At 53.0% G+C, this 14359-nt stretch overlaps 1 protein-coding gene across 3 annotated transcripts in view; it reads right to left on the bottom strand.

The window, feature by feature from the left end:
* KLHL6 (kelch like family member 6) overlaps positions 1-14359 on the bottom strand; it is a 78232-nt gene continuing 63873 nt past the window's right edge. The window contains exons 7-8 of one of the 3 annotated variants that reach the window (XM_075937469.2): positions 10029-10242; positions 1-1899 (exon numbers count right to left, since the gene is read on the bottom strand). In XM_075937469.2, the coding sequence (XP_075793584.2) occupies positions 1598-1899; positions 10029-10242 (516 nt within the window). In that variant the 3' untranslated portion in view covers positions 1-1597. The remainder of the gene's footprint in view (positions 1900-10028; positions 10243-14359) is intronic. The other 2 variants (XM_006125198.5, XM_006125199.5) reach the window with 2 other exon arrangements.

Here is a 14359-nt window from a genome sequence, read left to right as displayed (position 1 = left end):
CAACCCCCTTAATAAACCATCTTGTTAGTGCTGCATTGTCCTGTCGTTTGTTACTTGCAAGCAGTGAGTCTGTGTATAACAAAAGAAAACTTTTATCAAAAGGAGAGGGAAAACAGCATCAATCTGGGAAAACACTGTGATTCAGAAGTATGCAAGCAATCCATAACATATGCCCCACAGTAGATTGGGCAGTGCCTCAGTTTCCCACTTCATCATGTGAAAGTCTGATGGACAAAGGTCCCCTTAACATGTCACTCCCTTTCCCTTGACAACAGCCCACTCCCTGCAAAGTCCCAGAGTTCAGAGGTGCAGCCACAGGTGTTCATCTCCCACCCCTGAATGCAGGAGGAAAGCAATGCCTCTACCCCTGCCCAATGTTGTATCTTCTGCTACTGCCTCTAGTGGCAATGCTGCCCTCTGTTGCTGAGCCCTCTTCTTAACCATTTCAGCCTAGTGAAGAGCGGAGAACCGCCTCCTGCTTCATCCTCTGCCCTGTCCTTCACTACCACTTTACTTGTCCTAGGTCTAAGGTTCAACTTCCTAGACCAGCTTATTTAGTGATGTCAGCTCTAGCAGTCACTGAGTGGAAGCAAGGACTTTAGATTGAATCTGATCAACTCTGTCTCTAAATACTGGCAGAGGGGAGGGTGAAATGGTATCTAGCGCTCTTTAAACCCAGTCCATTCCTCCAGGTAGGAACACCCGTCCCGTCCCCGGCCTGTGCCCTTCTGTCTAACAGGATCATTGTTGTTACCGTTACCCTTGCTAGGTTTGGTTGTTAATTGTCATTCCAAGGTGTTTTGGGGTTTTTTGGTACTTTCTAACTTTGTTAGGATTTTTTTTAGCTAAAAGAGAAAACAAATCCAGAGCCCAAACATTGTGGTGGGGTTTATTGGAAAATAATTATGCTAAACTTACAATGGGATAAATTAGGGTTTGTCCGTATGTAGGGGTGAGAGATTTAGGCTCTGTTTATTCTCTCTTTGGTATCTCTGCAGGGACTGTCAGCCAGGGACATTAGCTGGGGTGGACTTTTTTGGTGATGGGAAATGCAAGGAGGATTTCCTTTTTTTTAAATGTCATCCTTTGGCTGCATGTAACATGCCATTGTCGAAAAGAAGTGTGACTTTTGAGGGTGTCACGTGAGTTTTGCTAGTGATGCAAGCCTGCCATTCCATATGCCACTTCTCCTTTTCTCTGGGTGATGCTGCAAGGCCAGTAGTCTGAGGTGAATAGTAATAAATAATATCGCAACATCTGGCAGGGGTGGGCTGACGTTTGGCATGACTATCCTATCTGCGGTAGGATTAGAGGCAGATCGACCCCAGTTCATCACGTTTCCTTGTATGACTGGAATTTCTGTGCATCAGGAGTAAATTCGAGATGGGCCCATCATATTTGAGGTGGGGAAGATAATTTAAAGTATGTTCTGTACAGAGGAATGAGATTTCCTGTTTTCAAAGAGGCCAAGCACATATTTGTAAAAGTAGCAGTGGTTCCAACAAATTATCCTTTCAATGCAGTCTACTTGGCTAGCGTCCCCGTAGGGGACTGAGGTATTTGGATGTCACCTGTGGCACTCTCGTCTCTCCCTAAGTCAGACAGAAACCGCTCCAGGCACTATCCTGCGGATGTGTGTATAGGATTTCCGGAGGGTGACGCTGCCATGATGGGACACCCCACGCGGTAAAACACACTCCTCTGTTAACTTCTGGATTGCAGGGTCCCAGCACAGCACCGTGGCAATGACTTCATTCTTTTCATCCCGGCCCCCTGTGATGAACAATTTGTTGTTGCAAGGGGAAATCCCGCAACTTGCTCTCTCATGAGTGAACTGAGTCACGAGGCACCATGTGTCTTGTAGGGGGCTGTACGAGTACAGGGCTTTCATTGCTCCTCCTGCAACAGAAACAGAAATCGGTTTGCTCATGACATGCGTTCCCCTAAGAGTTCCTAGCCAGATAAGACTTGTCCACAGGGTTCCCTCCCTGACACATATGAGAACACTTTACCCAACGTGAAGTCAAAACAAGACTACCGGGCACAAGAAGATTGCACTGTATGATCTACAAAGGGCTGCTTGGTTTTTATAGCACCTTAGATTTTAAGGGATAAGAACGGTTACTTACCTGTAACTGTTGTTCTTCGAGATGTGTTGCTCATGTCCATTCGAAGTAGGTGTGCGCACCGCGTGCACCGCGTCTTCCGGAGCGTTTTCCCTAGCGGTACCCGTAGTGCCGGCAGGGCCGCCCTCTGGAGTGGCGCCGCCATGGCGGGGCATAAGTACCCCTGCCGGCGCTGCCCCACCTCAGTTCCTTCTTGCCGGACACTCCGACAAAGGGGAGGTAGGGTGGGAGTCGAATGGACATGAGCAACACATCTTGAAGAACAACAGTTACAGGTAAGTAACCGTTCTTTTCTTCTTCGAGTGGTTGCTCATGTCCATTCGAAGTAGGTGACTACCAAGCTAACCCCACGGAGGAGGGGTCGGAGCAGTCATACCACCAGAGTCATGAAGTGAGGTGAACAATAAACTGATTTATTTGAACAATTCAACACTGATAAGGCACCATTTAAAAACAAAGACAATGGGAAACATATTTACATATTTACATCACAGATTCGAGGACTGCAGAGCCCACCCTTGCATCCTCCCTGGCCTGCTGAGGTAGCGCATACTGTGTTGTAAACGTGTGAAGGGAAGACCAGGTGGCTGCCCTGCAAATTTCTGTGATCGGTACCTGGGCACCAAAGGCCTCCGAGGATGCCTGTGCCCTGGTGGAGTGTGCCTTCACCCTGGGTGGGGTTTTACCAGCCAGGTGATAGCATTCTGTGATGCATTGCACCACCCATCTTGATAGCCTTTGCATGGAAATAGGCGACCCTTTGACCCTGTCACCGAATGCAATAAACAACTGTTGTGATTTACGGAACGGCTTGGTCCTATCAATGTAGAGCGCCAGCGCCCACTTGGCGTCCAGGGAGTGCAGAACCCGCTCTTTAGAGGAGGCGTGAGGTTTTGGGAAAAAAACCGGGAGATAAATCTCCTGGGACAGGTGGAATGGTGATACCACCTTCGGGAGGAAGGCTGGATGAGGCCGTAGCCTTACATTGTTATGGGAAAAAACAAGGTAGGGCGGGTCTACAGTTAGCGCCCTTAGTTCCGACACCCTTCAAGCCGATGTAATGGCCACGATGGAAGCAACATACAATGAAAGGTGCAGCAGGGAACACGTGGCCAGTGGTTCAAAGGGAGGTAGCATAAGCCTGTGGAGGACCACGTTAAGGTCCCAGGCGGGAAGCGGGGCCCTCACCGAGGGGTACAGCTTTTCCAGGCCAGTAAGAAACCGTTTAACCACCGGGTTAGAAAAAAGGAGACTCCTGCCATACCAACATGGAAGGCGGAGAGAGATGCCACATGGACTTTGATAGAAGAGAAAGATAGGCCACTAGACCAAAGCTGGAAAAGGTAGTCAAGAATAGTTGGAATAGGAGCCGAGGACGGGTGTACTCCTCTCCGGGACGCCCAAGACGAGAAGCGCCGCCACTTGGCAGCGTATGACCGTCTAGTAGACGGTTTCCTGCTACTGAGGAGAATCATCTGAACCTGTTGGGAACATTCCCTTTCAGGTTGGTTCAACCACGGATAAACCATGCCGTTAGGTGGAGAGACTGGAGATCCGGGTGAACCATGATCCCCTCGCCCCAGGGTTGAGTTAGCAGATCCAAGGAATGCTATTGGGTCCTGGACAAGTATGTCCACCAAGATGGGGACCCAGAACTGTCTGGGCCACCTGGGGGCTATGAGAATGATCAAGGACCGAAATGTCCTTGCCCTGGTCAATACCCTGGAAATTAGGGGAAATGGGGGAAAGGCATAGAGTGCCTCTGGCCACACGGTCGTCAGGGCATCCCCCAGGGAATATTTCCCCAGCCCCAGCAGGGAGCAGTAGGTTTTGCATTTGGCATTGTTTGCCGAGGCGAACAGGTCTAGGCGGGGATAACCCCACCTGCGGAAAACCTGGCGGAGAGCAGAGTCCTTGAGGGTCCACTCGTGGGCTCCAAAGGATCTGCTCAGCGTGTCCGCTAGCAGGTTTTTGCACCCCGGGAGATATTCCGCTTGAGGTGTGATACTGTGCGTGACACACAAATGCCAAAGTTTCAGGGCCACTTTGCAGAGGGGAGGTGATCGCGCCCCACCCTGCTTGTTGAGGTAAAAGATTGCCACTGTGTTGTCCGTACGAACCAGGATCGAGCGGAGGGCGAGCCTTGGCAGGAAGGCTTCGCAGGCTCGCCTCACCGCCCGCAATTCCCGGACGTTTATGTGTAGGGCTCGCTCGGAGGGGGACCAAAGGCCTTGAGTTCTGTGTCACCCCAGGTGCGCTCTCCAGCCCAGGTCGGACGCATCGGTGACCAGCGTCAGGGAGGGGGGAGGGGTATTGAAAGGGACCCCACTGCATACCACAGGTTCCTGGGTCCACCATAGGAGGGAGTCCAGAATTTCTTTGGGCGCCGTAATTATCGAGTCCCAAAGACCCCTGGACTGGCTGAAGGCCCTCGCCAACCACGCCTGCATGGGTCTCATCCGCAATCTGGCATGGCGGACCGTGTACGTACACGCTGCTATATGGCCTAGGAGCCTGGAGCAGACCCGAGGGGTCGTTATAGGGGACTAGGTTAGCCCCGAGATCAGCTCCACTATGGAGAGGAACCTGCTCTTGGGCAGGAACACCCTTGCCACCCTCGAATCGAGGAGGGCTCCCACAAATTCTATCTGTTGCGAGGGAGTCAGGGATGACTTCTCGACATTTATCAGGAGTCCTAACCTTAGGAAAAAGGCTCTTGTGAGTGCCACGTGAGCTTCTACCTGCCCGTACAAGCGACCTCGGATCAGCCAGTCATTGAGGTACGGAAACACGTGCACCCCTTGTTTGCGGAGATATGCAGCAACCACCGCCATGCATTTCGTGAATACCCTCGGTGCCGTACATAAACCAAAAGGGAGCACCGTAAACTGAAAATGGTATTGGCCCACCATAAACCTGAGGAACCTCCTGTGGCTGGGTCTAATTGCCACGTGGAAGTACGCGTCCTTGAGGTTGAGAGTCGCATACCAGTCTCCTAATTGTAGCACTGGGATGACCGATGCCAAGGTCACCATTCTGAACTTGTGTTTTACAACCGCCTTGTTTAGATCTCGGAGGTCCAAGATGGGGCGGACCCCTCCCTTCGGTTTGGGGACAACAAAATAACGGGAGTAAAAACCCCTTCCTCGCAGCTGCGGAGGAACCTCCTCTATCGCTCCTTTTTCGAGGAGCGCAGACACCTCCTGACAGAGGATGTGTTCGTGAGGAGTGTTCCTTACTAGAGACGACGAAGGGGGATTTGAGGGCGGCAGGCCTAGGAATGGGATAGAATAGCCTCCACTTACAATGTTCAGAACCCAGGCATCTGAAGTTATTATGGCCAAAGCATGGGCAAAAAGGGATAGCCTGGCCCCAAACAGGGGGCCAGGGCAGGAGATTGGTACGGGACTCTCAAACGAGGCGTCAAAACTGAGGCTTGCCCTGATGGGAAGGACCGTGAGGACCTCCACGCTGGGTATCGGTCCTGGGGTGACGATGTCGACCACTAGCCCCCAGAGGGTGCACGGCCACCCCGGAACCTCCACCGGAGGCCCGGGAACAGTGCCTCCAGTAATCCCCACGGGGAACCTGGGGCTGCGCCCTTCCCTGCTGCCTATAGGGCAGCCTTCGCCGCTGCGGGCCAGCGTGTGGATGCCCAAGGACTTTAGGATGGACCTAGTGTCCTTCAGGGTATGGAGCCTAGAGTCGGTGTGCTCCGAGAACAGAGCTTTGCCCTCAAAGGGCAAGTCCTGAATTGTATGCTGCACATCCAGGGGAATTCCCAAGACGTGGAGCCATGCCCCCCGACGCATAACGACACCAGTCGCCATCGTGCGGGCCACTGAATCCACAGTGTCCAGAGCCGCCTGGAGAGCAGTTCGCGAGATGACTTTACCCTCTGAGGCAACAGCTGCGAACTCCTGGCGGTCCTCCACAGGGAGTCTGTCTCGGAACTTTTCGATGGCCTGCCAGGTGTTAAAGGCATACCTACGCAGCATCGCCTGCCTGTTTGCGATGCGGAGTTGTAATGCCCCCGTGGCGTAAACCTTACGGCCCAACAGGTCCAGCCGCTTAGGCTCCCTAGCTTTTGGAGAAGGACCCGGCTGAGGGAGTCTTTCCTTTTGGACCGTGGCCTGCACGACCAAGGACCCGGGGGTGGGTTGTGAGTATAGGTAATCATGCCCTGAGTTTGGGATGTAATAACGCCTCTCGACCCCTTTTAAGGTAGGGGTCAAGGTTGCCGGCGTTTGCCACAGGGCGTTGGTAATCTTTGATACTGTTTTGTTAAGCCGTAAGGCCAATCGCGCAGGCGCATCTTCCGTGAGGATGTCCACCATTGGATCCGTGTTGTCGATGACAGGTTCCACTGGAACGGCCAAGTTGGCAGCCATGCGGCGGAGAAGGTCCTGGTGCATGCGGGCATCCATTGACAGCAGACTCGGTGTAGGGTCTGCTAGTGCCTCGTCCGGGGACGACGACAACGACGACTCCTGAAGCGGCACAGGAACAGTTGTTGCCAACTGCGGAGCCGTCTGGGTAGCTTGCGCTCCCGATGGGTCCACCTCCGGTGCCGGCGGTTGCGGTGCCGCTGGATTGGGTTGAGGTGCCCGGAGAAGGGAGGGAGGGGCTCAGGACAGGCACGCCGACCGTTGGGAACGATGTCCTGAAGTCCCCGACCCCAGAGAAGGAGGCAGCTGATCTTGCCACTGATGGTAGGCCCAGGGGGTCCAGAAAGGCCACTGTGGGTGCGGAGGCCACGTTTGTTGAGTGTGGTCCCTCCTATCTCTGGACCTGGACCTATGGGTCGAGGATGCCCTCGAGGAGCCCGAACGGACGGAGGCAGTATCCGAGTCCGAGGAATAATCGGACTCGGGCCAGGGTGGAGCCGATGAAGAAAGCGGAGCAAACCTTGCCATTGACTCGGGCTTACCCACATGAGTATGTCGTGGCCGCACTATCTGTGGGGCCGGGGGACCCATGCCCTGTGTCGGAAGGCTCGCTGACGGTTGCGGCACCGGGGGACCCAGACCCGGTGCCGAGGGTTCTACGGCACCCAGTTGTGGCACCAGGGTGCCCAGGCCCGGTGCCGGTTGAGTCGCCAGCAGCTGCAGCACCGGGATGCCCAGGCCCGGTGCCGGCTGAGTCGCCAGCAGCTGAGGCACCGGGGTGCCCAGGCCCGGTGCCGATTGAGTTGCCAGCAGCTTCGGCACTGGGGTGCCTATGCCCGGTGCCGGCTGAGTCACCAGCAGCTGCAGCACCGGGGTGCCCAGGCCCGGTGCCGGCTGAGTCGCCAGCAGCTGAGGCACCGGGGTGCCCAGGCCCGGTGCCGGTTGTGACGCTGCCCAAGGTTGCGGCACCGGGGTGCTCAGGCCCGGTACCGGTTGAGTTGCGGCCGGCAGTTGCGGCACCGGGGTACCCAGGCCCTGACGAGACTACTGCGTCGATGCCGGTGCAGATGAAGGCATAGAGACAGACACCGGCTCCTGGGTGACCTCCATGAAGGAGAGAAAGGTCTGAGTGGACGCCACATGGCTACTCAGATATGGCACCGGCACCGTCAGGCGGGGAGCTGGTAAGGAGCTCAACTGCAGCTCAGTTCGCGCATGGCTGGAAACTCCCTGAGAGTGACGGCTCGGCGACGAGAAGGGTGCCAAAGTAGTGATCGGTACTGACCCCACAGGGGTGGTCCTGACACATAAGCCACTTTAGCATGCCGACCTGGGCCATGCTGGGGCGAAGCCGTAGCCAGCCGAGCCTCCGACGATGGTGACCTCGACCCTTCCAAGTCAACCGAGGATGGAGGGGAGGTCGTGAGGCTAATAAGGTCCTGTGCCGCCTCGAATGTATCCGGCGTGGACGGGCGGTGTGGAGGCAGGCAACAAGGACTACCTAGGCCTCCTCGGCGCCGACGGTGCGGAGGGGACGATACGCGCACCGGAGAGCCCACAGTGCGGTGCCCAACCGACATTGTCTTCTTCAAAGGGGACCTTCCCCGGGAATTCTTCACTCTTTTAATCAGAGAAGAGTGCGACCGGTGCCAAGAACTCGACGCCGATGCGCGGTGCCGGTGAGGGGCCTCCCGCGTGGAAGCCGGTGTGCTGCGCACCGCAGGCTGTTCCAGCGGCACCGGCTGAAGCGCTGTCTCCATGAGGAGAAGTTTCAGGTGGGAAACTCTTTCTTTTCTAGTACGGGGCTTAAAGGACTTGCAGATCTTACAGGCAATAGCCAGATGAGCCTCACCCAAGCACTTAAGGCAGCTGTCGTGTGGGTCGCCCCTGGGCATAAACTTCCCGCAGTCAGCGCATGTCTTGAAGCCTTGTGGCCCTGGCATTCCTTACCCCCAAGGGGGAAGGAACAAAGCAAAGAACCTAACTATCTAACTGTGAGAACTATTTACAAACGAATGTGAGAACGGGAACCATTAACTAACTAAGTAGACTGGGAGATATGGAGACGCTCCAACGACCGTTGCTGCGGTAAGAAGGAACTGAGGTGGGGCAGCACCGGCAGGGGTACTTATGCCCCGCCATGGCGGCGCCACTCCAGAGGGCGCCCTGCCGGCACTACGGGTACTGCTAGGGAAAACGCTCCGGAAGACGCGGTGCACGCAGTGCGCACACCTACTTCGAATGGACATAAGCAACCACTCGAAGAAGAACATTGTGATCATCTAGTCTGGCCTTCTCCATAAGACAGGACAAGGAGAGAATTTACCATGTCCCCAGGAAAGTTGTACCAATGGTCAAAAATGGTACCTCACTGATAAAAAATGGACTTATTTCTAGTCAGATTTTCTCCAGAACCACTGGATCCTGATACACCTTTTTCTGCTAAGTTAACACACCATGTCAGGGCTGGGCAAAAGGTGGTCTGAGGGCCGGATCTGGCCCGCCAAGCTGTTGAATGCCGCCCGTGAGAGCCTCAGCCAGCTCCCTGCCTGCCCCGCGCCTGCTCGGCACTCAGTAAATCCGGCTGAAGGGCCACATGTGCTTTCTGAGTGCTGAGAGCCTGGAGGGAGGGGAGACGGGCTTCTCATGCTGCCCTGCTCCCAGTAGCTCCACTTGGCCAGTTTCAGCCAATAGCAGCTGCCTGTTTGCAGGGCAGGCAGCATGTGAAGTGCCCCTCCTCCCTCTTCCCCCAGGCTTACAGCATTCAGTTCAGAGCAGTAAACATGGCTCCTGCCGCTCCCCTGAGCATGTAGGGACTGGAAGGCAGGGACCTGGCTAAGGAACCTGCTTGGCTGCTGACTGGGAGCCAGGTAAGGTCTCTCAGCCACAGCCTGTCTCTCCCCCAACCCTCTGTCCCCTTTCTGCCCCCTGCCCCACGTAACCCCATGGTTATTCCCTACCCCCACGTAAACCTTCTACACCCTTTCTCCAGCCCCCGTACAACTTCCCAGACACTGGATCCCCTCCCACACTTCTCCCCAGGTCACAACCCCCTCCCAGACCTTGCACCCCAATCTGCTATCCCTGGTCACAGCCCAATTCCCTGCATCCCCTCCTGCACTCCTGCTCCAGATTACAACCCTCTCCCAAAGTCTGCACTCCCTCCTTCTACACCCCTCCCCCAGGCCAGAATCCTCTCCTGTACCCATACCCCTCCCAGACTCTGCACCCCAAACCCCTGTCCCAGGTCACAACCCAAACCCCTGCACCTCTACCCCAGGTCACACTTCCCTCCCAGACCCTGCACCCCCTCCTCTCCTCAGTCTGTTGGGGCGGTTAATTAGTGATCCCCTAATTCACACAAACTCCCTCCCTGATCCCCCACCTCAACCCCTTACCCCGAGCTCCCAAACAAGCATAATGATAATTTGTGCTTCTCCATAAGGTTTTTGGAGTTAATAAAAAAACAAGCTGCATGAGCCCAGAGGAGAAAAAGCATCACTGCTTTACCTACCCACAACATAGATGTGGTCCCGGAAACTTGCAGCATTGATGCATTTTGCTTCCACTGGCATAGGTGATTTCAAGCTCCAGGTGTTCACAGCTGGGTCGTAACACTGTGTTTTGTCCGTAGCCAGTTTTCCATTGGGACCTCCCCCAATCACATAGAGCTTCTTCTTGTAGCTGGCAGTGGCAAAGGAGCTCACGTTGACCATGAGGGGAGCTGCCTAGGTCAGCATTAAAAAAAATCGTTAACAACCCCTGAAGAACCATTTGGCTTTCATGTCATTCAGACTAGTGATTGTCTCTTCTTTCCTATGGGGCTCAGTATTCTCCCTGAGGAGCCCACCTTCCAGTGGCATTCCTAGAAGCCCTCATGAGAGGGCATGAGAGAGAAAAGGCACAATGGGGAGCTCCAGCTAGGGAACTCCCTGGAAGTCTGACTTTTGGGGCGCGAGCCCTGGCTGGGGTTCTGACTGGGTCTGAAAGATTCCGTTCCTTCCCAGTGCCTCGAGAAGCTGCTAACTTTAAAACGCTATCACCCTGGAGAGTGAAATCATGGTGCAAAGACCTTGTGTGATCACAGGAACGGTGCAGGAGGGGCCCGTGGGGTGCCTAAAAGCTAACACAAGAGAGAGGTCTGATTGTAGGCGCATCGGCCTTGACAGTGTCCCTTCCACACAGCATGCACTTTGTTCAGACAGGAAAAGGGAGGGTGCCAGAGTCGATACTCTGCAGTTTCAGCAGAGGGGATTGCATTGCAACCGAGAGGGGGCTTGTTGCCAAAGCTGCCCCACTGCGATAGGGAGAGAGCAGAGGGACGTGTCTAAGGAGCGGGGGCTGCACTGGTCTGTCACATATTGTGATGTATGTAGCTCCTGCCTCACCCCAGCTTATTTACGGGGATTTATCAGCAGCCATCTTCTGTTGTAGGTGCATGCTGAACCCCTGTGCCAGGGCAATGGTGGGCACGTCAGCTGTCCTCCCCAGGGAGCTGCAGCCCACGTCACTCTGAGAAGGTTTGTAAAATGAGCCCTAGAGGTGCCTCTCCAGTTACATAATGTACCATGTGCAATGGCAGGAGAGTTTCCTCTGCTCGCTGGAACAGGAACACTGGAGACGGGTGAGTGGATTATCGTGCACTTGTTTTCAACAGACATCACCAAACATTTTCCCTTTCAACCTGTTAGAAAAGGAGTGACCTCCACCCGGGGGCTATGAAGCTGGTACAGCAAGGATATGGGAATTGTTTTCAGAAACTGGAACTGTTGCATCCTCCATCACTCTCCTCAGTGAAGTGTCATGCTGGCCCCACGCTCTGGGAATGGCAAGTGGGGGGCAGGAGCAGAGCTCATCTGTACGGGGATGCAGCAGGGGAACATATTTCCAGGGAGCAGAGCTCCTCCGGATCCACGTCAGACTGATCATGGTGTGATGCAGGCTACCGTGGTGCAAGGTACAGGGTGTGATTGTCTCAAGCTTGAATCTGTGATTTGGGTTCAGTTTAGTTTGCGGGTTTCAAGCCATTAGTCCCACCTTTGCGCTCAGCTCTCTTTGACCTACAGTGGAGAGGTAGCGGGTTACAGGAGCGACCGCATGAAATCATCTCCTTGCTTGTGTTTTCCTCGTGTAAAAGAGCCAGGTTACCCAACTTGGGAAGTTCCCAACAGATCTAAGTGGTTAGGTGTGATTCCCTGGGGCTGTTAATTCATCTCCTCAGACACAGTAATGGCAAAACCCAAGCGCACCCAGCTTCCCTTGAATCAAAAACATTGTTCTTTCATCCATAAGGAGTAGCAAAAGAAAAGAAAAGAAAAGAAAAGAAAAGAAAAGAAAAGAAAAGAAAAGAAAAGAAGTGCCGGTTTCTGAGCAGACAGGGTCCTGACATCTACAGCAGTTTCTTTTTCAAGGCAGCTTAGCATTTGTTAAGGTCCTTTGAGATACAGGCCTAAAATACAACCCAGTCCGACCAACTGCCCACAGTCAGCTGCAACTGCTACTCACAGGGCAATGTTCATTCCATACAGGAAGTGGTTCCTCCATCTATGGGGATCTCTTGAACCCCTCACCCCACAGTGCCTCTATTTCAGGATTGGTTTGATTGAGGCCACTTGGGCGGCACGACCCATTCTGCATGAAAAGGGCCAGCACAGCTTTGTGTTACCTTCTGCTGCTTTTCCTCTTGTCTTCCCACTGCTTTGGCATTGCCCTGGGTTATGTCCACCCTCATCTGTCATCCTGAAAATGTTAATCCTGTCCCATTATCCATCTTTGCTTCCATAATTATCCACAGATCTGATTCCCTTTCTACTCAGCTGAACCCACTGGCCCTTCTTGCCTCTTTGGATGCCTACCAGTATCTTAGCGGTTAGCCAAAATGTTGAGATTGAAAGTTTTACCCTTTTTATAGTTGTATTTTTAGGTTTAATAATGTAGCAATATAAGGTAACATATTATCACATTTAAATTAAGCCCTTTAGTAAGCCCTTTTGTTTTAAAGTTTAGTGAGTTTAGTTAGTAAGGAAATAGAGTTTTGGTATTGTGTCTATGTTAATGAGACTAGAGGGATGTTGAAGGCTGAAGTTTTTATTGTATGATTTACAATGCCTCTTGCTTTGCCTAATATGAAATACTAATGTTAAGCTTGTCTTCGAAAGGCCTTTTAAAAGATATTTATGTGTGGAAGTGGTACGTATGTGTTGAGATAAAGGTGCGAAAGTTATTGCCAGATGGCCAAAGAAGGAGGGGTGAGCATGGGTGAAAACAGACTGATCGGCGTCAGAAGAACCATCAGTTACCACCAGTGCATACCCATGGCCAAGGAGTGATCGAGTTGGCAGATTGACAGCTTTAAAGTGAAGCAAGCACCCCTACAAGATGATTGATTACAGGATGCACTTTGGAAATGTTTTGAGAATGAATGACATCAACAAGATAACACGCCAGTCACAGACTGACACAGTAGAATCCATAGACTTCAAAAGAGAAAAGGATTATAAAAGCAGGATGCCTTGCTATGGAACTTTGGGTTCGTCTTGCCACCAACTCCAGATGAGCATCGGATCTCGACTGATGAAAGGCTCTGCTCTCCCTCTGTGATCGATCTAACTGGCCACTAGATTTATACAGACTCTGGACTGGTAACTATAATATCGTCTGGTGGGACTCTGTGTGTGTGTGTGTGTGTGTGTGTGTGTGTGTGTGTGTGTGTGTGTGTGTGTGTGTGTGTGTGATTCAAAAGCATATGCAACTGTTGTATTCTCAATAAATGCAGTGTACTGACTTTTCCCCATAAAAGATCTTGTGTGCTTTGTTTAAGCATAACAATAGCTCCCTGCTGTCCGTCCAGTGTGGCTGCAAAAATAGGGGGACAAGGTAGAGGGGAGTGCGAGGAGCCTTCCTCCACCTTTGCATCTCTCTGCAAGGTCAGGCGCAGGCCGACAGATGAGCCAAGGCCCTGGCCCTTCTCGTTCAGGTTCTAAAAAGAGGGCGTGGGGCCCACTCAGCAGATTTGGCCTGCAGTAGAGGATGCCCATGTGGCATCCAGTGAAAGGGTGGCGGAGCTGTGGCTGCAACGTGTTCTCCCTGGCTCTCTCGCCAATACTTCCTTCCCCTCCCCTGCACAGTCACGGCTTAAACACAATGAGGCCCTTTATGTTTGGAAAGCGTGTTGAGAATCTCAGATGAAGGCATATTGAAAATTCAAAGTTGCAGTAATTTTCCACATTGTCAGACTGAGATCCCTGGCAAATCGTCCATAAAAACGACAGGACCACCTGCCAGCTTCTGGTCTCATATCCAAACTTGCACTTTCTAATCCCCACGACTGTTTTACATTTGTATTGAAATGTGCAAGATGCTGATCTGCGTGCACCCTTCTATAGCTAGTGGGTTAGTACAATGCTCACCAACCAGTAGATCGCGATCTACCAGTAGATCTTGGAGCCTCTGACAGGGGATCCTGAATGGTTTGGCCCGGAAGCTATCAAGTGATGGCACTGTAGTTGCCCCTTCACCTACTGTCTGGCTGCTCCTGCCCTCTGCCTTGGAGCTGCCTCCTGGGAGCCTGCAGCCAGACAGGCTACCCCTCTGTCACATCCATCTTGTTTGCCCTTCTGAGGTGCCTGCATACAGGGCAGAGAAGGAGCAATAAAATCAGCATAGTCTTTGAAGCCTTGACAAGAGGCCCGGATATGCTGGCTCATCTGACCCTGGGTAAGCTGAAAACATAGATATGAGAGAGAGCGATCAAGTCATTAAGCTGTCCTCGAGGCTGCGAGAACTGCCCTGGCTGGCACCTATATTGATACGATCACACACAGCCGTCCCTGGGAGAGGAATCTC

This window comes from Pelodiscus sinensis, chromosome 10 (assembly GCF_052426305.1).
Source record: "Pelodiscus sinensis isolate ZL-2025 chromosome 10, ASM5242630v1, whole genome shotgun sequence".
Lineage (NCBI taxonomy): Eukaryota > Metazoa > Chordata > Testudines > Trionychidae > Pelodiscus > Pelodiscus sinensis.
This window is presented reverse-complemented; position numbering and strand designations above follow the sequence as displayed.